This window comes from Podarcis bocagei (genome assembly GCF_964188305.1).
Source record: "Podarcis bocagei genome assembly, chromosome: 12".
NCBI classification, from domain to species: domain Eukaryota; kingdom Metazoa; phylum Chordata; class Lepidosauria; order Squamata; family Lacertidae; genus Podarcis; species Podarcis bocagei.
In genome coordinates this window covers 34,717,785-34,744,316 of record NC_138137.1, presented here as the reverse complement: position 1 = coordinate 34,744,316, position 26,532 = coordinate 34,717,785, and the positions used below count along the sequence as shown (strand labels likewise).

Sequence of the window (26,532 nt, the reverse complement as noted above, 5' to 3'; positions counted from 1 at the left end):
ATTCATGCTGGTCTCCACCATAAGCGGATTTAGGGCGGCATGACTGCTTCAGCTGCACTGAGCACCAATCCTAGGGGGTGCCACAGGGAGCCAAAACTATGATGTAGTAAATTGGGAAGAATGGAAGTGGCGGTGGGGACACACAATGTGTCCTCACACAGGATGCTACAGAATTTGAAAGACCAAAGTCCGCCCCTGTGCCCACAAATGTAATTCATAGCAAGCTCCCTGATATCAGGTCAGAATATTTTTCCATTTAGGTCAGTGCTGTACTACCTAATCTGAACTGCAATGGCTCTCCAGGTAATGGATTTTCATATCACCTACTACATTGTCCTTTTAAATGGAGAGGCCCCAAACTGAACCAGGAAATACCTACATGGAAAACATCTGCTTTACTGATCTGTAGTCCTTTCCCAGTTCATTTGATCTAGAACGCCCATGGTATGTAGCAAAGGATGGCAGACAGCTTGCTTTCTCTTAATTCCTACCTATCTATTACACCACTTCCTTGACTCAGTGGTCACATTTCTCAATCTTTTTTAAAAAATCCAAAGGCGGCATGTTAAATTGCAACTGGAAGACAACAGGAAGCAAGTCACAGCAAATGCTGGAGGGAAACGGTAATACATTCTTGGAAAATGCACCAATCACAAGCCCGAGCAACTGAAGTTTCTGCTAGCTATCTAGGGCAGCCCCACACTGTGCACTTTACAGTAGTCTAGCTTCAAGGAAATTGTATGTGGAGAGAATGTCTGTGCTGCCCATGTAATGGACCTTTTGAAACCCTCATAGGTCAGGAAATGTTTCAACTTTAATGGTTGTTGCAAAATTAAAATATCATTAGCCTATGCAGCATATATGTTTAAAAAGTCCTGTTCTCTGTATTGCAGATGATTTCAGAATAGAATTATAGAGACTAGGGAAAGGCGTTTGCTTTTTATAACTCAGAGACTTGCATCCCAAGCCCCTTTTGTGACAATTTCCATACATTCATGTATCATTTTATGGGGGGGAAAACAATTGTGTCCTGAGTGTAGTTCTGAGATGTAAAATTCCTTTATTCTGCACTATAACTGCACAGGGAGTGTGTCATATGGTTTTTCAGCATGCCTGCAATTAAATGTAAAGTGTTCACAATATTTTAATGCTTCATAGTTGTGGAAGAGGCATAAGAAAATGGTCTGTGGGGATCCTATATTCGCATTTGAATTTTTTTTATTTATTTTTTACTTTCAGGCCTGGTCAGGCTTTATGACTGGTGCATTTTGGAGAATGCAGCGTTCAAGCACTACACTTTATTATGATTTCTCCTTATGCTATTTATCTCACTTTTCCAGTTGCAGCGCATTTATCCTCACACAGGCAGGAGCATGACAGGAGAGGAACGAAGACGTCAAAAGCGATTCTGCCAAACTAGGGAATAAGGATTCTCTCCTCTCTCTCTCCTTCCCCCCTCACTTGAATGACATTTTTAAGAAAAAGCATAGAAATATTAGCATTCCAATGCAAATTAGACTGTTCATAGCTTTCTGTGCTAAACTGGATCAGTTTTTTTCTGTTGGGGGAAACTATTCATGAAGAAACTCAGGGAAAGAATGCTCACCATTGGTTTTCTCCTTTGCAACACTACATTCCTTTAAAGTACCCTAATAATATTTTTGCCAGTTTCCTGTTTTACAGTGCAACCACAATCATGTCTACTCATAAATAAGTCCTATCGCATTACCTTTTACCACTTACTGTTTTTTATGCAAACCACAACACAGTAGGTTTTCTCATAACAACTAATTTTTGCTGGCTTGTTGCATCTTTTAGGTGTACACCTAAAATGTACATATAAAAGAATTAGGGGGCAATCCTAAAACTACTTAGCTGGGAGCAGTGCTATTTTTTTCTGGAAAAAGCAGTGGCAGCACTCACCATGAACAACTCCCTTGTTCTCTTAGAATGGCAATGGCGCTGGTGTTCAAATAGGGCATCAGAAATATAAACTGAGAGCATTTGTGGATGACTTAGTTACCATCAGCCCCAGCAAACACTGCCAATTGCAAGGGATGATGAGAGTTGTAGTTCAGCAACATCTGGAGGGCCAGCGGTTCCCCATGCTTGTGCTAGGGCAATGAAATTGAAAGAATTGTTTGTTTCTGTGCTTTTGCTAAAGGTTTCAACAACAATAATAGTCCCCTGAAAAACATGTGCTACATTAGTCATAAGTATCTGTCATACTGGAACTCTACTGTAAAATGTCAATATTAGTTGTTTAAATGATGGCTATTACAAGTATCATCTCCTAAAATAGTAATTGTCCTCAGCTAAGCACCGTTAACACTTGCCTTGTTTTGCAATTTTTATTTGTTAAAATTTTTTGTAACTTGGTTTGTTAAACTGGCTCCTTGGAATAGTGTGCTTATTACTGCATAAATTCAAGTGTATCAGTTCAGGATAGTTTCAGGCATGCTTGTTATGGTGGGTTTATAAACGTTCACTCCAGGAATACTCTTGACAATGACAATACGTCTTCCCAGATGTAGATTTTGTACCGCTTTGATATAAACCTGCTGAGAATCCTTTAAGACTATGTCTTTTGTCAGAACCACTAACTATGAAAGAGTCCCTGCTTTCTCCATAAAAAAGAAAGAAAGATACAATGGGATTTTTCACAACTTTCTCCCTATGGAAGGTTTTGTTCTTTAAATATTCAGACAGATTTTTGCTTCTAACCTATTCTCCAGAGGTGTAGATATTTGCCATTTGCTTCAGAATGAGTACAAGCAAGACCTTTTGACATGCATAGTTGTTCCAGGACTAGAGCTTATGACAAAATGTATTTTTAGAAAATCTAAATGTTATCTTAGTAAAGAGAGAGAGAGTATTCAAAACGTGAAGCGAGCTTTTGGTCCCTGTCCTATTGCAGTGACTTCTGCAGTCTTAATATGATATATTATATTATGTATCTATTGTATTAGGAGGGTCCATAGCTGGAGATGCCAGGGATTGAACCTGGTACTTAACAACTTGGGTCTAGGATACTTCAAGGACTGCCTAATCTTGTATATCCCTGCCTGATCACTGAGGTCTTTGGGGGAGTCACTGTTAGTACCCCCCCCCCCCATGGCTCAGATACAGTTGTGTGTTCAGTGTTGCAGGTCCAGTTTTGTGGCACTCCCTTCCAGTTGAGATCAGACAAGCTGTTGAGCTTTTGGTGCACATGGAAGACTTTGATTTATTCTTGCAAGCCTTTTAGCCGAAGTTTGATTTTATCATGTTAACCAATTTTTACCTTTTATGTGTGTGTTTTTTCATGTACACCAGCTAGGGATGATTGTACTCAAGTGGTATATAACTTGTTTAAGCAAAAAAATTTAAATAACAGGCTTGGGGCTCACCCACAAAGCAGACTCTGCCCCTACCTTCCTTACTCTGCGGTAGATGGGGACTGCATTCTGATGGACCTACGTAGGGCCATTGGCTCAAGGCAGCTTGCTGAGTTTATTTAGCAAATGGTCCTGGTGTGGCTTGAACTGTTTTGCACGTAGGCTCTCATACGAAATTAATAGAATTGATTAGCTACAGTATCTGACGGCTCAGGTTCACGCTAAGCAGGAGAAATGTATAATATTCTAAAAGTCAAAATCCTGAAATGTCACTTCACCACTCTGAGACCAAATAATCTATTCACCGCATTAAGTAGATTGTACAGTGAGCAGCATGATAAGCCGACTTCGTTGTTAGCACAGTAATGAAAGCAACAGACCATGACAAGGTTAATCCCTACCATTAGGAGTTACTCTAACACACCTTGTTGATGGTAATAAAGCCTCTGCACTGTAGTTTATTAAGCCTTTTATAAAATAAATGCTTAGCTCTCACCCAAATGTTACCATTGCTGCTCAGTCTCTTTGCAACAGGAGGCCTTCAAGGAGTCTTGGGATCATCCAGCCCAGTCCTAAGTACTGGAAATTAAAACACAACAGTGATTTGTGCTGTTCAAAACATGGACTTTCTTCATTCCTAGGAAGTATGGTAGGGCTGCTTCCACATTAGGGCCCTTATCCACTGCTGAGGCATTGCTTCCCTATAATCAGAAGGAGAATGGAAATGTCCCAGCATTTAATATAGCTGTATATTGTGCCGTAACATGAGAGGTTTATTGGCAAAGAATCTTCTATAATATTTATTCAGAAATAAGGCCTGTTCAGCAAAGGTTAGCCAAGCCAAGATGGTTCTATGTTACTTCCAGTGGCCACTGTGAGAATAGGATACTGGACTAGATGAGCCTTGGATCTGAAGCAACAGGGCTCTTATTATGCTATCTTTAATTTGAAGCTGCTGTTAATTAGAAGCAGCTACAGGAGAGCTATGAGATTCAGGTGAGGGTCAGATGCCTTGTCAATCCCAGCAGGTATATAAGAGGACGACCCGGCTTTAGCCCTTCCCCCAGTATGTCACACAACCATGCACCCTGGAATGAAAAGAACAGTCAAAGTGCTCATGTGGACTAACCCTAACTCTTAGTAATCTGCTCTTCCCTAGAATTTTCCTGTTCTTTGTACTCTCAGTGATATCATGCTTCTAACACGCATTACAGTCATACCTCGGGTTACAGACACTTCAGGTTGCATTTTTTTGGGTTGCGGACTGCCAAAACCCAGAAGTAGCAGAACGGGTACTTCCTGCTAAATCACGCTTTGCACATGCACAGACGTGCCAAATCGCAACCTGCGCAGCCTGCCCAGCATGGAAGACTTGTGTATAGTACGCAGATCTGAAAGGGCCACAAAGGGTAAACCACCCAAAAAGGTATGCTGAAGAGTTTGCTAAAACAGTCATAGCAGATACAGCTGTTGTTAGTAACTCAGAGAAGGTTTGGGAACCTTCAAGCTTCCAAGAGGTCCATAGTTTAACCTCAGAGGATGCTGAGCCAGGGTTAAATGCCATGAAGGTTGAACCTGATTCCTTAGAGAGGAACAAGACTTGGGAACTAGTTCCAGGCCTGCCCAGGCCACAAAAGGTTTACAAAGTTCAGTTATTGCAAAAGTTTTTCAGTGTTAATTTTATGCATTTTTAAAAATCACCATGGTATTTAACAACAATATCATATATCCTTTAGAGGAGAAATTGTGAATTGTAGAATTTTAAATACCCATCATCATCCTTGGGTTCACTCAATTTTTGTTTATAACACTCTTCCATTTTCTTCTAGTTGTGAGGGTGGGGGATGGGGAGGGGCCTCACAAGTGGAGTAGCCTAGGACCTCTCTGCATCTAAATCCGGCCCTGGTTGTGAGCTACTCAGATTCACATTGCTGTAGCAGGAAGGGTTGAAACACGTCGCCTAGACATAGTTCTGTATGAATCAGCTTAAATATAGATCAGATTCCCTTAAAACATCCTGCCAAGTAGCAAGAAGCCTCTGGCTATAATAGATTTTCTGCTGATTTACACCTGCCTAAATTGAAAGTTGAATCAGGCCTTCCACTCAAATTGTTATCTAAAAGATCTCATGAAAAATTGCCTGATAGCATATCTTCCCAGCCCTAGATGTGGTAAGATATAGCAAATACATAGAAACAAGATACTAATTTGCATAAATGCCCACCATTTCATGCAAGGCACTGTAAGCATTTCATATTCAAACCAGCAAGCAGAGGGTTGATAGTGAATGCAAGAAATTATCAAGTGTCCTCAAGGGCAGTCATGGTTTGGGTTTTCCTTGTTTAAAAACAAACACACACCCAAAAAACTTTCCTTTCTTGACTTAGGCTTCACTGTTTCTGCCTGGGAAATTGTTATGCAGGACTTGAGGAGCTGTTGAAAATTTCATGACATTTGTATTTGAAAGGCATAAAAGGCAACAGCATAGGTTTCCGAACATACCTTGGATTAAAACCCATTAGTGTCACAGCATACGTATGATTCATACAGGACTATATTCTAGTGCCTTGTATGATTCATGGCATACTTACTTGTGGCAACATGCAGAGCAGTTAATTACTGTTTTGCAGGTGTGTGTGTGTGTGTGTGTGTGTGTGTGTGTGTGTGTGTGTGTGACACTGATTTTTAGAAAAGGATTTAGGAGCTGTGAGACAGCCAGGTGTGTCCCCCCTTTTTCCCCTCTGAACAACTCTAATGTATCCAGAAGGAATACACTTGAAAAGTATCCATAATGAGTATTTATTTAGATGTATTTAAAACACACACACACCATAATTTCCCTTTCTGTTTTAAAGCTGCACATGTAGGTCTGAGGCATAGCTTTTTATTATTATTCCTACAACAAGACTTCAATTGTCTGTACATTTGGAAACAATTACGCTGTTTCGTGTGGTAATATTCCGAGGCTATCCCCAGTGTAATTTGAATATCCTATTGGCCGTTTGGAGGGGATTGCACTGAATAAAGGTTTGAGTCACTACAGAATGTTTGAATATTATAATGGAATATATTTATATGTCTACTGCAGATGAGGTAAATATTTGTTGTAGTCAGTTTTATGGGACTTGAATCCCAACTGCAGACTTCCCATTGGTGAGTGTAACGTAAGGACTAGCCAGATACATAAGGATGTTCTACCTCCACTGTCGGAGGCAGTATGTCTCTGAACAGGTAAAAGAAAAAGGTAAAGGACCATTGGATGGTTAAGTCCAGTCAAACTTGACTATGGGGTGCGGCGCTCATCTCACTTCAGGCCAAGGGAGCCGGCGTTTGTCCTCAGCTTTCCGGGTCATGTGGCCAACTACTGGTGCAACAGAACACCGTGGCAAGTGCCAGCATGCACAGAAATGCTGTTTACCTTTCCGCTGCAGCAGTACCTATTTATCTACTTGCGCTGGTATACTTTTGAACTGCTAAGTTGGCAGAAGCTGGGACAAAGCAACGGGAGCTCACCCCGTCACGCTGAACTTGAACTGCAGTCGGCAAGTCCATGAGGCTCAGTGGTTTAGACCACAGCGCTGACCGCTCTGAATGCCAGTTGCTGGAAATCACAAGCAGGGAGAATGCTGTTGTGCTCAAGTCCTGCTTACAGACTTTCTACAGATGCTGGACTACATGATCCATTGGCATGATTCCACAAGTTCTTATGCTCTTATGAGTAGTTCACATGTCAACTGTACATGTGGCCAACTGTTTTTTTTTTTTGTTTTTTTTTGCTCATGTATAAGACAAGGGAGAATGCAGCATAGCATAAACAATATTTTTTATGGAACATGGAGCAACAGTGTGCAAAATCACGTTTTGCACTCATGATGACAGACAGGTCAGATGAACCACTGATGTGCAGAATACAGTCTAGGCTGGAAAAAATAACTAACGCCATGTGCAGCACCTACAACAGTAGCTTTAACTTATATTAGTCCATAGAACAGGAGCTACAAGAAGTTCCAAAATGTTATTACCTTGTGGTGGGGCAAATGTGGTATATGGAACCATTTACTATAATTTGGATCTTTGCTGTATTTGTAAGCAGGAAGAATTCTGGTTGTGTGTTATGGTGATGTAAACTCAGTGGCCTCCTTCAGAAGTCATACTAAACTATAGCAAGACGTAGCCCAAACATGGCCAATATGTGCAGTAGCTAGCTAAGAATTTGTTCAAAATGCAAACTCCCACTGTCCCTGATCCTAGCCAATGCACATTCATCTTCTGTACACAACACATACACGTACATGTTCCAAGATATAGATTGTGTGAAATGCACACACACATGTGCAGTTTTTATAAGTGATGGGTCAGTACAGATGAACATGTGAAGGTTGTGAGTGATGACAGCAGGTTCAATTTTGACCCCCTTCCTATCCACTTACTGGTTGTCTGAAGAGTGCTTTTGCCTATGGTTAAGAGGTTTGTTGTGTGGAGCCCATGCATTTAAAAATGATTCTGTTGAAATTGTTGTTCCATTTTAAACATTATCCATCTTCCCAAAGTTTCAGTCAGTGATTAGTGAAGTCACAAACACAGCCCATGCAATAGCAATTTAACTAGATAGCATTGTAACTTTACCATCTAATTCATTCAATTAAACAAAACTTTCAAGCATTGGTTGCATCTGTCCAGAATGTCCAGTATCTCACAGTATCAAGTCCTACAGCAGGTTATGATGAGACTTTTGGAAAGCTGAAGTTGGTGCAGTGAAAAGGCTAAACTGAGGTTCAGTTGCACAAGTTTGCTAGCTCACAGATGAGGATTGTCAATCATAGTGGTGCCCTGAGCAGTCTCTTTCAAAAATGGGAAACATAACTATCTGGGCTTGAAGTGCAAAACGGAGGTGTTGATAGGAAATGCATTTTAAGTGCTCAGCCTCTTACTCAGCAAAGTAAACAGCTAGCAGATGTCACTCTTTCCAGGTGGTCTAACATCTAGCAATTAGCCAAACCCCCTTTCCCCTTTTAATATAAAGATGATACTCAGAAACTACATACAGATGTGACCTCATGCAAAAGTAAAGGCCTGACTATTCAGATTCAGACAAGAGGCCACCAGTTGAGTTGCTGGTGCTGCCACCTTGAAATATACAGGTCAAAGGAGTCGTATAGCATAGGGGGCTGCCTTATACAAGGTCAGTTGACTATGCATTTAGCCTAATATTGATTGCTCACCTGTCCAGTAATGGTCTTCCATATGAAACACCTGCTTTACATGCAGAAGGCCACAGGAACAATCCTGGGCATCTCCAGACAGTGTGGGGAAAGACATCTTTTTGAAATGGGGGGTCACTATCAGTCAGTGTAGACCAGGAATGAGAAAACTGTGGCCCTCCAGATGTTGGTGGACATTGGCTCCCATCAGTCCCAGCCATCTTGGTCAGGGAAGCTCACAGTTGTAATCCATAGGCTCCTCATTTCTGGTATAAACAATACTGAGCTAGATGAATTGGTATTATAAAAAAATATGTCCCTATTACATATTAATTTAACTGGAAAAGCTAGTGGTTGAACTTAGGACCTTTTGCATGCACATCATGTTCTTTGCCACTGATTTTTGGTCCCTCCCAATGACAGGTCCAGCTATCCCATGTTACTAACTGTGGGAGGAAAGAGGATGAAGTGGTTCCTGAACTGTAGAAGACTTCTAAAGATGTGGCCTTTACCCCAGAGATTTAGTTTAGACAATTTCATGCTTCGAAAACATTCATCACATGTTGGAAGCAAGATGGCAACTGAAACAAAAGTCATGTTCCATGTAAGATCAGTCTCAGAAAGTTGGTAAACATGAGACTTTTTTGCAGAAAGCTTCCATGTACTTAACTCACAGTACTGGGTTTCCAAGTTAGAATCTTTCCATGCTAGAATTTTCCTAGTTATAATCCAACACTCGTGGCTATGCTACACTGCAGAGCAGCCGCTACACTGTACTGGCATAGGATAAGCTGGCATTACCTGAAACTTAGTTGCTTATTTCTGTCTAGGAAATCCTTGTTCCACGGTTCATTTTTGGAACATGTATTTCTCAAGGTTGAAATACTTGTTTTTATCAACTGTTGGAATTTACTCCCTTCCTTCCTTCAGTTTCACAGCAAGTCTTGCCTGAGGCAGCTCATGTAGCTGACTCTTCCAGTTACCTTCTGACTTTGTCCTGGCACTATCAGTCCAAGATTTATGATTAATGGGTATCTGGAAACATAAAAATAAGAAAAATGTCCCCCTCCCCATACATCATTTCATCATCTTGTATCAAGACAAACTTGTTAGTTGTAACCTGTCCATCCCCAAAGCGCCAGCCTGATAACAAAATACTATTACCCCCTTTAACAATAATTATCTACTACTAATTTCAGTCAAGCATTCACAATGATGCTATTGCCAGATCTTCCAGAAGTCTGCACTCAGGATCAAACCACACATTATGTTAATGTGATTTCTGTGAAATAATTTGAAGGTGCCCTGTTTCATAACTTAGATATCCACCCCAAGTATGTAGGGGCACATGGGAAACAGGGTTTAGCACATACCCCCAATCTCACAGTCCCAATGAGAATTGCCTGTGAAGTTGTTCTTTGGTTCCATGGAACAGGAACATAAGGAGAACCCTACTTGATCATGCCAAAGTCCAGCATTCTCTTCTCACAGTGACCACCAGATGCCTCCAGGAAGCCCACAAGCAGGACCTGGATGTAACAGCTCCCTCCCCACTTGCGAATCCTAGCAACTGGTTTCAGAAGCAAAGTCATGGCTCCAGTAAAACCATCCAGGACCTATAGCAAGATCTGTCACAGAAGGAAAGGGATTCATAGGTCAGAGGTGAGGAGAATCCAAGCAAGGTGTTTCCAACCCTTTGTTGTTGGACATCACAGAAGAAGAGGGGGAACCACACCCTAGCTATGAAACTGAACAAATTATCCAGACTTCAATATTTAATGGAGAATGAAACATACATTTTGAAAAGTTTATATATATATATATAAGGCTGAAAACCATACCTAAATGTGGGGAAATATTAGCTGTAATTGTGTTACAAGTTTGAGGGCATGGGCTGTATGCTGAGACTGTTCAAATTCCTGGATCCAGCAAATGTTAAAATCTAAGCAAGGATTCAAATTCCTGAAATAGCCAGGCTAGATTCTTGGTGTAATAATGGCCTAAATATGGGTTGTTGAGGTAACAAAGCAAGTAGCTCTGTGCCAGAAAACAAACGTTTGGGTCCCAATCCCTCAAATGGCTGGTACTTAGAAAGACAAGGGCCAGAGTTGAGAGTTGTTTGAGCTAGAAACTAAAAGCTGGAAGCAGGCTGGGAAGCCTGAGAGATAGTGCAATGCCTGATTTCTGTTAGAATCCAAGACTGTGGCTATGGAAGAAGCAAGACTCTCTTGATGAGTTAATGCTGTGAACCCCTCTATGGTAGGGTGGGTGGGTGGGTGGGTGGGTGGGTGTGGGTGTGGGTGTGTAAATAAACCAAATAGAATTGTGTCCACTGTACCCCATTCCGAAGGAAGCATGAACCCTGTGTAAGCGCCTAGAACCCCTGGAATCTCACACTACTTGGAGATTCGGATGGCGTGCAACAATAGTGAAAAAGTGGGAACCAAGAAACATTCACTTAGTTCTGCCACATTTTAAAATTACAATGAACTTGTCATATACTAGGTACACCAACCCATGCAGAGACATCTTGTTCCATTTTTCAAAAATCCAATAGCTCAAAACCTATTGCAAAGTCTAACGGCTTTGTCTCCTATATAAAATGAAATATGTATCACAAAATAGAACATATGATGCTTCAAGACTCATTCTCTTGCATAACCCTCTTTTGCCACCATAAATGGTTATCAAATTCCCTTTCAAGACAGGAGCTTCTTCAGGGCAAATGTCAATGATTCAGAAAGACTGTGCTAGAAATACTGGAAGGTTGACATGACAGGTTCTTAATCCCATCACTTCATATAACTTCTAGCGATCTCAGTGGAGGTGCGGCCATCGATTAGTTGGAAATTGTTTGATCCAGGAACAGAGCCAAGTGAAATGAACCCTGTGAACAGGCTGTGTGGAGGCACTGGGAAGAAGACTGAGTTTAAAGGGCACAAAAATTATGGGATACCTTCCCTAGTGAGGCCCACCATGTGTTGTCTTTGTTGACCTTTTGAAGCTTAATTAAAACTCACCTGTTCTGCTAGGCAGTTGAGAAGATCAGCAGAGATCTAAGATTTCAATGTTGTTGCAGTTGTGTTTAGTGTTGCTGCAGTTGTCTAGTAGTTTTATTGCATTGTTCTTGGGATATTTTACTCTCCCTCTCTTTCTTTAGGGACAATTGAGTCATGAAGCCAGATTTGGTGACACAGTCTAGGTTCCAATAAAAGTTTAGCATTTGTACAGTAATTACCAGCATAAAGCCTATGGAGGGAAGAGAAATCAAAAGTATGTAATTAACATTACAATGTTTCATTAACACACAATAATTCCTCTGCAGGTCATACAATTCACATGCATATTTTATTAAATTGCACACATTTTTTTATATGTATCTGACCCTCGTCCTCCTGCATGCTTTGAAGATAGAAAGCCAGTGGTATAGCCTATAAGTTTAAAGACATTTAGAAAGAATTGTGGAGTTAAAAGGTACTTTTGATGTTTGTTCTTTCTTTTCTATCACAAGGGCATTCAATACAGCAAAGGAACGTAAGTAGAAAACATTAAGGCTGAAGAAATTTCCATGGCAATCATTCTCATTTAACCCTTTCCAATCATTTAATATAAAGGGCTGGTAGACAGCTATTTGTTTATTAAGGATATAAAAGCAGCAATATGAATTTCCCCATCTCATTGCCAACAGATTCTCTGTGTGATGCTCTGGTTCATTTTAATGAGGATTATATCATACTCCGAGAATAGGTCTCTTCAGCTGTTAACTAGATGGAGCCAGATGCATGCTATTGCCTTCCACCGTCCTTGCTAGTGTTTCTGATCAAAGAGGAGAGCAATTAACACTGCCAAGCCTCCCAAACTCTTTTGTCCAAATGACCTTTTCGTAAATGTCCTTGCTCCCAATGATTCATGCAACTAGTCTGGAAGAGTTGTCTATGGAAATAACAGGATAGGTTGTTCAGGAATGACTTGGGACGTGGGCTCTGATCATCAGTGGAGCTTCCAGGTTTGGAGAGAGACTTCTTTGGGCAAGATTCATGTAACATCCTCTGCCTCAATAGGGAAGGTCCACAGCTCAGTGGCAGAGCATCTTCCCTATATTCAGAAGGTCCCAGGTTCAATCCCTGGTATCTCCAGGTAGGACTGGGAATGTCCTGTGTCTACCAATCAGTGTAGACAATACTAAGTTACAATGGTGTATCTCTATCTCTATCTCTATCTCTATCTCTATCTCTATCTCTATCTCTATCTCTATCTCTATCTCTATCTCTCTATCACCATCATCTATCTACCTCAAATGTCATCTTAAAAAGCAGAGACATCACCTTGCCGACAAAAATCCATATAGTTAAAGCTATGGTTTTCCCAGTAGTGATGTATGGAAGTGAGAGCTGGACCATAAAGAAGGCTGATCGCCGAAGAATTGATGCAGATACCAGCTCTGAGACTGTTTTCTGTTTGTAAGTGCTGCTAACTCATTATTTTAAGCACTGCGTAAGTATTTGCTCTATGGACATTGTATTCTGCCTAGTTTAAACTTAACTTAAGAAAAATCTGCAAACAGCCATCCCAAACAATCTCTGTGTGCATGTACTGTGTAATCGAGTTAAGCTTTCCAAAGCTTTAGGAACACTATCAGTTCCTCGTAATGATAATTTTATTTTTTTTAAAAAATATCAGCAGCAGAGATTCAAAACCTTTGTTAAACCCTTGGTAAACACATGCACAAGGATTGACCACCAAATACAATGTTATAGCAGCCCCAGTATGTATAGCGAACCTCCTTCACCATCGGTAATGCAGTCATTGAAAAGTTAACATCTGTGGCTTAATTATTATTTGAATTTTAATGAACAAGATGAAGTAAATCACTCAGCTTAGCTGCTCGCTTTTTGAAGCAGACTGAGTTCCTGGAAGATAAGAGTGAGATTGTGCTTGTTCAACAGCTTGGCAATACTTGAAGGGGGAGGGTAAAATACAGGTTTGATGGAATTTAGAAGAATTCTACTGCTAATAAAAAAAAAGTGGGGGGATAGTCGTAATTCCTGAATATGAGTTTCAGGCTTAATGAGTTGAGTTGAGTTTTTGCAATGAAGCTTTAATGCAGTTAGACAAAATACCTGCCTGTGTACACATGGCCAAAATCAGCTCCTGAGAAACTAAACATAGAGCTAATGTAAACTATTTCTGTGCTCTATGCATTCCTTAAAAACTCAACAATCACTTAGCTAGCTGGCAGAATATGTGGAAGCAGGGAATATGTACTTTGAATGCTAATCCTATAAGTCAAGGATGAGGATCCTGTGGCCATGCAGATGTGCGACTAGAACTTTCATCTTTCATGACTAGCAGGTATGCTGGCTGGGGTTGGTTGGGAGATGGAATCAATTAACATCTGGAGGGCCACATCCCTGCTGTAGGAGATGCTGAGCAAGCACCTTTCAGGCTCTGATCTTTGCTGCTACAGCTCCTGAACACACCACCACCACTGAAACCCTGGACCAGATATTTTCGATACTGCAGCTTAGAAGTGGCAAGAGCAGTTGTTAAAAATGGAGGGAAGCAGTGCAAGGATGAATGTGGGAAGCGGAGAACTAGGTCAGGTGCAGAGCCCAGGAAAGGAAAGGGTGTGAGGGGGAATCACATTGTGGACTCACTCGCAATGACCCTTCCCTCAGGAGCAAAGCCTAACCTACAAAGGTGAACAAACTGCACAATAATAATAATACCTTTACTGTATTGTCATTGTACAACCTGTGTACAATTAAATTAAACAAGCCCCCCCACCCCCCACCCCGCTCAAACACTCAATCTCTTATTGAACAACACACCACCTCGCAAGTCAATTTCACTATGTTATTTTTCGTTCAACAGCCTAACAGCCCATAGATAGCAGCTATTTTTTAGCCTGTTGGTACGGCTGATGCTCGAGGGATTAAATTGGCCACAACCTTATTGATTCCAGGTTGGCTTTGGATCAGGCATTGGGTCTACAGTATAACTCTTTCAGCCCCCTGGTGGAGAGATGATGCATGACAGGATCAAGCATAGTATTAATGGGCCATCCTCCCAACCAGCTGAAGGAAGCTGTATGGCCCGTCTGCCATACACCTTGGCTTCTAGACAGAGACTTCCATCTAGACCCCTCTAGCAGGGTGCCCTGATATTACACTATTCAGAGGTGGGGTGATTCCACCCAATGCCTCATCCATCAAAGTTGTGACTATTGCTATGGGGGAAGGCAAAACCTGCAAATGAGGCCAATCTGTTTTCAGGCAAGTTCCTTCCCAACCCTGAATACAGCAACCATTATAGAACCACAGCAAAGCTGACAACACAAAGACCTAGGAAGGAAAAGGTTAGCATACAAAACTCAAATGGGGTGGGAAGGGAGGGATGTTATTTAGCCGAATGCAGTCCCTGGGGTCAGACCCATCTGATTTTTATGTGCTGGGGGGGGGTGGGGAGGACCAGAGTGAAACCTGACCTGCTCCCCTCCGCGGCCCCACCCACCTACTATGGCTGAATTGACCCAATATTCAAATAGTTTGGTGGTGGGAAAGCCCATGGATCCAAGCAGCTGTCCTGGGGATTCCCCAACTGCTGGCCACATAGACTCAGCGTGGCTCCCATGGGATCCTGCTGTGAGGGACAACAACAGCTATTCACCCCATACTGGGTAAACAGCAATTTAGGCACATCTGAACTATTGGCGCCTTTTGTTTAATACGGCTAGCAGAAAATCTCCAGAGCCACAGGCAGAGGTTTCTTCCGTCAGCTACTATCTGGCTGTTTTAAGTGGAAATGTCAGGGATTGAATTTAGAGCTCTTCTGCATACAAGGTATGTACTCTGCCGCTGAGCTATGTCCTATCTCTTGACTTGGTGAGGTGAAGTAAAGGCCATGTTTAGAAGCTTGGCGGCTATACAAAGGAATTTCCCATCCTGCATTCATCACCCAATTGCCATGATTGCCATGTGCTCAGGGAATACATATTGGTCCAGACCAGCTCGTGTACTGTGACCATGCACTTCTTTTCATCATGTGAATGTTCCCTTTGAGCATGGCCTGCATATGAAAATAACTCAGTTACAGCATACAAAGGTTCACCAACAAAGAATTCCTTCTAATCCCGCAGAGCCAAAAAATATAGTTGGGGAAACTCATAATTTCTGCCAGCTTTCCTTCCTTCCTTTTTGTTTTTGTTGGAGCTTTGATCCTTCTGGCTATCTAAATTTCACACAGAATACATTAGATATCTTTTTTGTTTGTTTCAAATATCTTTGAAGGAATTGGTACTATGCTGGAACAACTTGCCAATAATATCAAGCAAGCAAGCAAAATAAAAGATAAGAAAGAGATGGCAAAGTTGGCAGGTACCTGGGTAGTAAATGGATTGCTGATGTGGCACATATTTATGACAAAAAATGTTGACTTATGCAGAAAATAGAATAAGGTACAATTAGAAAATATTTCAGGAATTTCTTCTTGATATATGCCAGACACCTCCAAACTCAGCCCTCCAGATGTTTTGGGACTACAATTCCCATCTTCCCTGACCATTGGTCCTATAGCTAGGGATGATGGGAGTTGTAGTGCCAAAACATCTGGAGGGCCGAGTTTGGGGATGCCTGATATATGCTAAGCCTGAGTCTGAAGGGGTGTTGCCTTCACCTGCGTGGGTTGTCTTCCCTTTGTCACACAGAAGCAGATATCTAAAACAGCAATTATAAGCAACAGTCAGCTCTTTGCAAAGGGAGGACAAAACACCCAGTCTTCCCTCCAGCCATCCCCAAACTCGGCCCCCCAGATGTTTTGGGACTACAATTCCCTTCATCCCTGACCACTGGTCCTGTTAGCTAGGGATGATAGGAGTTGTAGTCCCAAAACATCTGGGGGGCCGAGTTTGGAGGTGCCTGCTCTACACAGAGTAGAAGGCAGAAGGATGAGCAAGCTGAACCCATATTCTAATCCTAAAGTTACCACATAACAATCAGGATGTCAGGGTGCTGCCTGCCCAGTAAAGCAGAGAGACAGAGAAAAAGCGAGCTTTTCAGTTCCTTTTTATTATTAGAATTTCCAGGACAAAATTCCATCCACACTGTTCATTATCCGACATTGCCTCGAGTGAAGCTCCACCTCCCCTTCTCTGTACTTCCCTATTCATCACAGTCTTCCTCCCTCTGACAGCGGTTACTAAGTGCCACCAAGCTTTGAGGCCTCTTCTCTGCTATTCACAACAAGGGAACGGGTTCTGGGGAATTCTCCAGTGACAGTGTGTCAGTCAGCCGCTGCTCAGGCTCTGTCTGTCCAATGCTACCTGGTTCCTGCGCCTCATCTTCCATTATTTCCCAACTTCTTCCCTCTTCTTCTTCTGGCATGTGACCTGTGCCAAACCCCTCCTCTAGATCCATACTATCTGCCCCTTCCTTCTATCTGGAAGGCTCCTGGGGAGGTGACCTCCACCATTCCTCTTTATCTGCCCAGTCCCTGACATCAGAATGTGTAAGAGCTTTTAAGGTTCAGGAGACGTATTCAAAGACACCTTCCTATGTATTTCTTTAAGTTGAGTACCTATTTCATTATTTACTTTAAAGGCCCTTCCTTCTCCCCCCCCCCCATGTATGCATAGTTAGCTATTCGTATTTATTAATTTTATGAACATTTAATAGCAATTACCCACTGTTATAATCAGTAAAGATGCAAGTGCCTCCTCTGTTCTGTTGTCTTAAACCATCCTGCAGTTTTTCCCAAGCCTTGACTTTAAGAACAGCAGAAGCAGCTGGAAAGGGAAAAGAGGAGTTCAGGGTTTTATTAATTTTTAATTATAATTGTGTGTCTTTGTTTTTCAGCTTGATCCTTTTACATGGTTTTGTATGTGTTGTGGTATTTTATGCATTGTGACTTGCTGTTATTTAAATTTATTACAGTATAGTAATTATTTATTGTAATTGTTAAGAGTGAGATTCTGTTTAATTATTATTTACTCTTATTTTGAGAATTAATTTTATTGTGTACTATTATATTCTAATGGATTATTGAGTATTACTTTATTTGATATATGTTGTTTCTTTTAAAGTTATGTTTTTATTGTGACTTTTTTGTATTGGATCAGATTGTTATATGGTGTGTTTGATCTTTGTTGCATACTTTGTTGTATCTTCAGCTTGTAAACTGAGAAAGGCAGTATACAAATTAAAAGTGAAATGAAATGTTCCCTTTTATAGGGCTGGTCAGAAGTCATGTTGCAATAGGAGGCATTTCAACTCATAAAGAGTCTGCTTTCCATTTCTTTTCTGATATTGAAATTCACAAAACCCTTTAAATCTTTTTGTTTTTCTAATGTTTCAGGGGTGTCGTGTTTTAAAGGTAACATTCTAGGTCTTTACCTTGGCAGCCTCCTATATATTTGCTTGCTTGTTTAAATTTATATTCAAACCTTGGTCCAAAGCAGGCTCTCAGATGTTAAATTCATCTAAATGTCTGGTGTCAAATATTATGAAATACTAAATATAAAAACTACTAAATACAGTCAAATATTAACAGCCAAATATCAGATCCTGAAATCATTGCATAGCAAATAATGTTCAGTTATTTAAAATACTCTGTGTCTCAGTAATTTTGATTGTAATTCTTATTAGTTTAAACCAATTTTCCAATCTTCAGTTTACTGCTATAGTAAATTGAACATGCAGAATTATGTTTTCTGCAGAGAACACTTCTTTTCCTGACTATTAATCATCAATGAGATTTTGTATTTTTTATAAAAAGAAATCCCTTACTTAGTAATGTTTAAAGTGCATGGCTCTTGCAGAACTCTATCATTCCACAGAATGACCACAAAGGTTTATAAAAAGTGCAAAATATAAATATTTGGGTTTCAATATTTTGATTTCCTGTTCAATTTCAATGTAGCTGTGAACCAAACCATCTACAGTCAAAGAGAAAACAGAACTGGAGTTTGCTGATATTACAGTGTGCCAGGAACAGAAGCTGTTATTGCACGTCTGAAGAATTTTTATATCCCTCTGATAGTTTGTACACCATCTGAATTTTATTAAATTCTCTTTGACCAACCTAGAGCCAAGGTTGGCTTATATATGCAGAGAATCTCAGTGCTAATAAAATAGCTTTTAATGAGGCACAGATGAAAATCAAATGATTGCATAGAGACCTGAAAGACATTTTGGCAAAGTATTTATTATTAACATTGATTGGCAAAATAACTAAGATTTGAGCTAAGAAATTGCAGTCTGCAGTATCTCCAGGTTGCAGTCAGAATACTGACTGACTGTCTTGTGTCAAGGCATTCATAACCCAAGCCTCAGTATTCAGTCTCCTGTATCATGCCATAACTCTAAGCCAAGAGTAACATCCTGGCTCAGTTCTCTGTGCAAAACACAGTAGGAGGTCAGCATTAAAACTGTATGATGAATTTGGCTTTATGTATAATGTCACACTAGTAAAAATTTAGTATTTGGTGGGCTTATTAAACAGTGAGTGTATCACAAGCCAGACACATATATCATCTAATTCAGTCCTCAACATTTCAGAGTTGTGTCTCCCCGTTGCAGAAAAGAAAATACTACTTCATAACAGTTACACTTATAACTAAATACTTTTCCAAACTGAATTTTAAGGTGTGCACATAAGTCTGGTTTCAGTAGAAAATTGTCAGAACCAATGTAGAATTAAACTTGATTTTTAAAACCATGAGGTACATTCAGAAGGCAACTTTAAAAGCCATAGGTCAACAAAATGCATAAATTGCCTTGAGGTGGTGGTTTTGAAGGCATTAATAAATTAATAGTGGTGGTAATGTTGCCCTTATTTGAAATGAATTTGTCCAGCTCTGCTCACTACTCTGAGCAAATCACACAGGGCTGATTCATATATCTACCCAACCAAAGGTCTGGTCTCTGCCTCACCACACACAAAAAAACAACACATGAAATGAGGACTTAATGTGCAATTTGTGTGACTGTTCCCCTCTCAACAAAGGGGAGAAAGATCAGGCCTACGTACATATGGTAGCATTTTACTTTATATCAGGTGTGGAGAACCTTTGACCTTCCAGATATTGCTAAACTACAACTGCTATAATCAAGGCTTGTTGGGACTGCTGGGAGTTGTAGTTCAGCAACATCTGGAAGGTCAAAGGTTTCCCACCCCCGCTTTGTATATATGCTAAAGTATCACTCCTCCACTGTGCAAAAAAGGATTGATGATGTGTGTGTGTGTGTGTGTGCGTGTGCGTGTGCGTGTGTGTGATTTGTGGATCACTACCTCATCCAACAAATGTGCTTTAGTTCTGCAGTGTAAACATGTCATAGCTCAGAGGGATCTCTTATTGGCTACCTCCAAAAAGTGGCCAGTCTGCTGTCTATCCTCCTCTTTAATGGCTACACACCTCCTCAAATATGATTGGATTCAGGGGGAGATTTAACAGTGGTACAGTATCTGCTTTGAGCATAGGAGTTCCTAGGTCCAATTTCCAGGTAGGGTGAGAATGTCCAATGTCTAAAACTATAGAGAGCTCTGCTGCTCTGTGTGGGCAGCACTGAACTAGATGGAAGAAGGTAACATCCTATGTTCCTAATACTTTCAATTGGGGGGGGTGAATAGCTTACCCAGGGGAAACAAAAACACTTTTAAAATATGGATTTAATTAGAATGGACTTTTTTACTTGGTGTGTGTATGCTGCCATGATACTAAACTAAGTTTGTAATTTCCCATTAGGTATGGGGGAAATAAGTCCAAAATCATCATGGAATAGTTTCAGAGATTTGCAGAAGACAAATAAAAATAAAAATGACCTTTACAACTGTCATTGGAACATATTTTTTTTCTTAAATCAGAAGAGCAAGCTCTGACTTTGCCTCTGACAAAAATCAGCAGCAGCAGTGGCTTAAGCCAATACCCTCGAGGGCCAGGATTTGTGGATGCCTCCACAATCCTGACTAAGAACAGCAGGAGGTAGAACAGAATGTAGCTGAATGGTGCCAGCAACCACCTGGTGGGCTGGACTCAGCTGCCTCACTTGGCAGAAAGATCAAGGATTGAAGAGTAGGAGGGAGACAAGAATCCATTGCAGAGAGAGGAAGGAAAATAAATGTCAGGGGTATATGCAAGGAAAAGAAACGAAAGGCAGAGTGATATTTCATGGAGCTAAATAAAAAAGCTAGTGTTCTTTTCCAAGCCATGGCAACAGCAATGGAAGAACACCCCAAGCAGGATGTTCATAGCTGAAGATTCAGCCCTGACAAAGTATAGTCAGGTGAGGCAAATAGGGCTATGTCCCTGTTTCAACAGAGCAAAGCAAACTCAACCAAGGCAAGGTGAAGCCAAGTCAAGGTTCAGGCAGGGTAGGAATTGAGGATACAGACAGCACCCTGGACAGCTCTATGGAGCATGTAGGCTGCAGCCTCATAGGAGCAAGGCTCAAATGTTACTTCAGCAGCAGACAACTCCACCCTGAGCCTTCAACAGAGCTCCAGCTGGGTGGCTAATTCCACCTTCGATGACAGAAGCTTCTTCCATTAAAGACTATCTTGGCTGTGAGTCCTGGAAAATTTGCCCCCTGCCTTGCAGGTATTTTTTCACCTGGCCTGGGAGGGCAGAGCCTTGATTGATTCCAACTACAAAAGCTGAGACCAACTTGGCTGTCAATTACTGTAGACCCAGGTCATTGAGCCTGAGCCACCACCTGCCATGAATCACCATTGGCAGGACTGGAAACAACAGCAGCAGTTACGTTCTAGGCTTATTATCATATTTTATTCTTTTGCTAATTATGATGTTTTAAATGTGCATTTTATTTTGACTTCTTTAATAATTTTTTTAAAAGTTTACAATTTTTGTTAACATTGCTAAGTTAAATGTGCATTCTGTAGTTGACTTTTGCAATGTTTTCTTTTGAAATATTTAAGATAACATTTTAGTTTCTTGTTAACTTTGTTTATTTGAATGTATACTTTATATTTGCCTTTTTTCAGTAATGTTTTGCTGGATTGCTTTATTTGAGGTTTTAATGTGTTGTAAACCACTCTGAGATTTATTGTTAATATAAAGCGGTATAGAAATGAAATGAATAAAAATAATTTAACAGACATTGACTCCAACATCTGCGCAAGTCCTCTGGTGTGGCAGCCTTTGGATCTGGAAATGCAAACTACATGGACTAGAGTGGTGAGGGCAAAATAGGCTCATCATGTGCCAGTGCTTCAGAGATAGTGGAGACTGGTTCTGAGAGAAATCTCCTCTGAATCCATGGCCTCATCCCATAAACATCATAAGAAGCACTGTCCTAAAGTCATATATAAGAAAGTGGAATATATGTGGGTTGAGGGGTTATTAGCAATATCTAAACCCAAGAACATTTCTGTATTATAATTTGCTGTTTGAGAATGTTTATACAACACAGTATCGGACATGTGGTTTGTTATGCCTGTTTTCAAAAGAGCCGTGCAACAGTTCCTGCAAAAGATTAGGTGTCAAAACAAAATAGTACTTTGGCCTAGGGTTTCTCAGTACCACTTTACAGATTAGATCAGGCTTCCTCAACCCAGCCCTAGAGATGTTTTTGGCCTACAACTCACATGATCCCTAGCTAGCAGGGCCAGTGGTCAGGGATGGTGGGAATTGTAGTCTCAAAACATCTGGAGGGCCAAGGCTGAGGAAGCCTGGATTAGATCGTAGTAAAACCCATGAGAAAGGAATATATGTTTCTTTTTTAAACTGCATGTTAAAATCACATTAATTAACAAAATGTTTGTTATTTGAAATTACACATTACAGCAACAGACTACAATGACTCATGGCCAAGATAAGAAGTATATGTCAAACAATTCAGACAGAAAACTGGCTCACAATTAGTTAATCTAAATGAGCATTTTAGTCTCTCTCTCTCTCTCTCTCTCTCTCTCTCACACACACACACACACACACACACACACACACATATATATTCAGGCATCAAGGATCGCTTTTTTAAACTTTTCACCCCAAATGCTAGTATTAAAGAAATTCAATAGGGCATGAAGATATTAAACATTGACTCAAATAACAGGAGAGCCTAGATCTGGAACAGTTGCTCCACAATTCTAAGACTGGGAGATGAACACCACTGGTTTCAATAGGAACTCGAGTTTAAAATGACAGTGTGTGTTTGACAGTTGGGAATGTTGCCCTGTAGCAGTCTCAGAGCAGTGTGATTGTGCTAAATTGCCAAGCTGCTGTGGGTAGATTACAGATGGTTTACATTCATTCAGCATTTCCTCTCAACTGGGGGTTTACATTGTCATAGAAAACCTTATATTCTTTTACCCACCACTGCCAATGCAAATATACTCTCCTGTAATTTGGATGAACAAGTCTAATAACCAGTTTATCTTTGGTCATCTGTAGGATGGGAGGCTGGCGCGAATGTGCATACCCCTGGACGGCTTTTCTTTTAAAATAAAGGGAATGCCAATACTTGCATCTTTTGCATTCCTTTTTTCCTACAATGATACTTGATGGGTTTGTGGTATTGGGGAAGGGGTGCTGGCATGAATTCTCATAAAACTGATTAGATGGGTGAGTGGGGGATGAGAGTCGAAAAAGAAAGACAAAACCTCATTGAATCTAGGGAACCTTTTCTAACCTGCTCTCTGTCTAATACAGGAAAAACCCAAATAAGAATACTAACTGCAATTTATTTCTGTACTAGCAGCCTTGTACCCAGGGTTGCTCAGGAATTCTAAGAAACCAAAAAATTGGTGCAGTTTTTAAAGGTTCCGCCTGTCATCTTGCTTCATCTAATTGTATCCAAATGTAGACAAAACCGTGCTTCTTGATCTCAAAAATTACCATGCAATATTTGGTTACAAAAACGTAAGCCATATCCAAATCCATAGGGTAGCATTCAACTAACTTCTACTCAAGAGTAGACTGACACAACGCCATTAATTTCAATGTGTTTGTGCTGAAGAAAAGTTTGTTGACTGTAATCCATAGAGGAGTCAAACAAACAACTTTCCAATGTATATATCAGATTCAGCTGTGTGTTAGTGCTTTCCATCTGTACTAGATTCTCTTATCTTTAGGGTTCCCCCCCCAAATATGTTAAGGTTTTCATCTGATGTAAAATAGAAATAGTGCATTCCGTCAGTAGTTATGAGCATTGCATCAGTCACTACTTCCATAAATCCATCAGCTGGGCAGTATAGTCAACCCCACAGGGTTGTTGTTGTTGTTGTTAAATCTATATCTTGTCCTTCCTCGCTTAATGATCCCAGGTGGATTAGAATTAATTATTTAAGAACCACGAAATAATAACAACATTTTAAACCCTAAACATTAAAATTCACAGTAGACATTACCAACAGCTGTTCTTCCAATTGTAAACCAACCTCAGCTCATAACCTCACCTCCCCATGTCCTGTCCCTGTAGCCTTATTGGAGTTCACCGATTGGGTCTGCGTTGCTCCGGGACAGGAGGAAGGAAGTCAAAATGACACCAAGGTTGGTTCAAAGAAAGAGTTTATTCTGCTCTCCGGATAACAGAAGGCACCTGCGTGGTGAGTCCACAGCAAGTACAAAGAAATGGCAAGTTTCATGCAGTATATATATCCTCCAGGCACCCTCTCCCTCCTTCCAACCACGTCAGCTTGTATACGTAGGTTGACATCACATATGTTCCTGCTCCAGCACTCTTAACCATAAAAGGGATTTCCTTCCTGCACTCCTGACCATAAAAGGATATTCCTGTTCCTACTCCTATCTTGGAGCAAGAGGTCACTACTTCCGAGAACATGCTCTAGCGTTAGTCCCAGACTTGGGTCTCTGCGTCATTTGTGGTCAGGACATAAGATATGTCTGTGTCTGTTCTACTGGTAAAGTCAAGGCCAGTCTTGCCGTCAAACTGATAAGGGAGAGAGCTGTGTTCTTGTTTTGCATTTGCTCAATGGCTAAAGTTTATGCATTTTAGCTAAGGAGAAATGGGGATTTTGGTGCAGTTTAAAAACTGCCTGCACAGTCAGTTTTGGGTTTTGGAAACCCATTCCTTCATCCCTGCCAAAAGCATTTTTAACTGGTGCCTAAAATTGCACAGAGTTTGTGCAAATCACATTTGAGGGTGGGGCTTTTTAGAAGCATGGAGCCATCAATGAGAAAGTCCTTCCCCAGGTCAAAGAACAGCATACTTCATCCAGGGATGGAATCACAAGGATGTGAAATGGTAGATGTGGAATTCACTGATTTTGAATATGCTTCTTGTGCAAATAAGCTACAGTTCTGAATACCCTTGTTAGGAAGCCACATTGAACTAAGTAGGTTTTGTGTCTGAAATAACATACTAGGGATTAGTCAGTAAATTTTATACTTCTCCTTAAAGCAAGATAGCATGCAGCTCAGTTTGTAGGTCCTACATGGCTTTTGGAAATCATTTCTAAAGATTTAGGTTCCAACTGCAGTTATAATGTCTACTTTCTGCTACAGAGTCTCATATTTAGGGCTATTGTTCATATATGAAGAGTTGAGCTGAATATGGCACTAGAAGTGAGACTAGCCAGAGAAGTTGAGCACATCAGATTGGAGAAATGGCCATGAACCATGTCTGCAAACTGAGAAACAGGGCAAGCAAAACAACATTTCAGATTGGGCCAACTTTCTCAATATTCAAAAACAATGAATTAAGAATGGGTAAACATATATAAAGGGCACATATTCAGATTTCACATCCCCCGTATAGTTCATAACTGGCTTTCATTGTACATGTAAAACATGTACAATCCATGCAGTGAGCTTGAAATCTGAAACTTATAGCAGGAAAGCTTTTCAGTGTAAGTACAGATCGATTGATAGCCCTTTATCTTCTGCTGTGACTAATGATAAGCCCAATGAGATAACACTACAATTTCACACTAATCTGCAGGTTGCATTGTTCACTTTGTCACTCATAAATATTTTTGCTTACTATAACTTGAGGAACAACCATTCATTCTCAACATAACCAGTGCAGACCAAAAATAGACTCAGCAAACAAGTCTTCATATTATAATCATCAGCATTGTTTGGGTTTGTGAAATTTTAAAGAGTATGTTAAATGATATGATTCCTTTCAACAGTATTGGTTTTAATATCTATTTCATGGGTACAGTGCTTATTTTGTACCATATGCCATGCTTATTTTTTTAGAAAAGGAGGCGCCGGTACTCACCATAAAGTTGTTACAGTGTCACACTTTTTAACCAAAAAAAGAAAACGAAAACGAAAAAAGAGGTGCCAGTACACAGCATGAAGTTGTTTCCACACAGCAATTATTTGTTTTAATTTGTGGAGCAAAATTCCAACATGCACCCCCACCCTGCCTGCTGACTGAAGTGGTACGATCGAGGAATCGGAATTTGTGCAGACCAGGCCTAAGCCAAAAGACTTCATGGAAGTGACCCAAACCACAATAAACTTAGCCTCACATGATGCAGCTGCCTACAGTGTATCGTTTTCTTCCTTCCCTGTATAACCAATTCAGAGACTACTGTATCTTGCCTAGCTAAAATGTTAGTACAACATCCCAGCTTTGGGATGCTGTCCCCAAATAGGCTTCATGCTCACTGCTGCACCAGGCTAAGACATTCTTATTTGTCCAGATAATTAAATTTTAGCCCTGCTTTGCAGTTTTTTCATCAATAGTTTTTGCCTCTCAATTTGTTATTCATTATGAAGGTCATGGTTTTTTTATTGTATTTGTACACCATCTTGGAACTCGTGGATGAAGGGGATAGAGGGTGGTTTATATATTTTTCAAATAAATATATAACATATTCAGTTTTCCTCAATCTGAACGAACTTGCCCACTGCTTCTGCCTTGCTGTGATAACAGAAGGATTGCTATGTTCTGCACAGCAGAGAATGTCAAGGAAAACCAGAAACATCATATTAGAAAACTTTCAGGCAATTATGCCATTGCAAA

At 40.5% G+C, this 26,532-nt stretch overlaps 1 protein-coding gene across 13 annotated transcripts in view; it reads right to left on the bottom strand.

Annotated features, from left to right (window-relative positions):
• The window catches only part of LOC308569411 (uncharacterized protein), a 286,883-nt gene that overhangs the window by 240,275 nt on the left and 20,076 nt on the right, over window positions 1-26,532 (bottom strand). For 10 of the 13 annotated variants that reach the window (XM_081163357.1, XM_081163353.1, XM_081163350.1 and 7 more), the window contains exons 3-5: window positions 17,262-17,360; window positions 11,599-11,827; window positions 3,874-3,956 (exon numbers count right to left, since the gene is read on the bottom strand). In XM_081163357.1, coding sequence (XP_081019483.1) covers window positions 11,664-11,827; window positions 17,262-17,360 — 263 coding nt within the window. In that variant the 3' untranslated portion in view covers window positions 3,874-3,956; window positions 11,599-11,663. The remainder of the gene's footprint in view (window positions 1-3,873; window positions 3,957-11,598; window positions 11,828-17,261; window positions 17,361-26,532) is intronic. The other 3 variants (XR_014000684.1, XR_014000688.1, XR_014000690.1) reach the window with 1 other exon arrangement.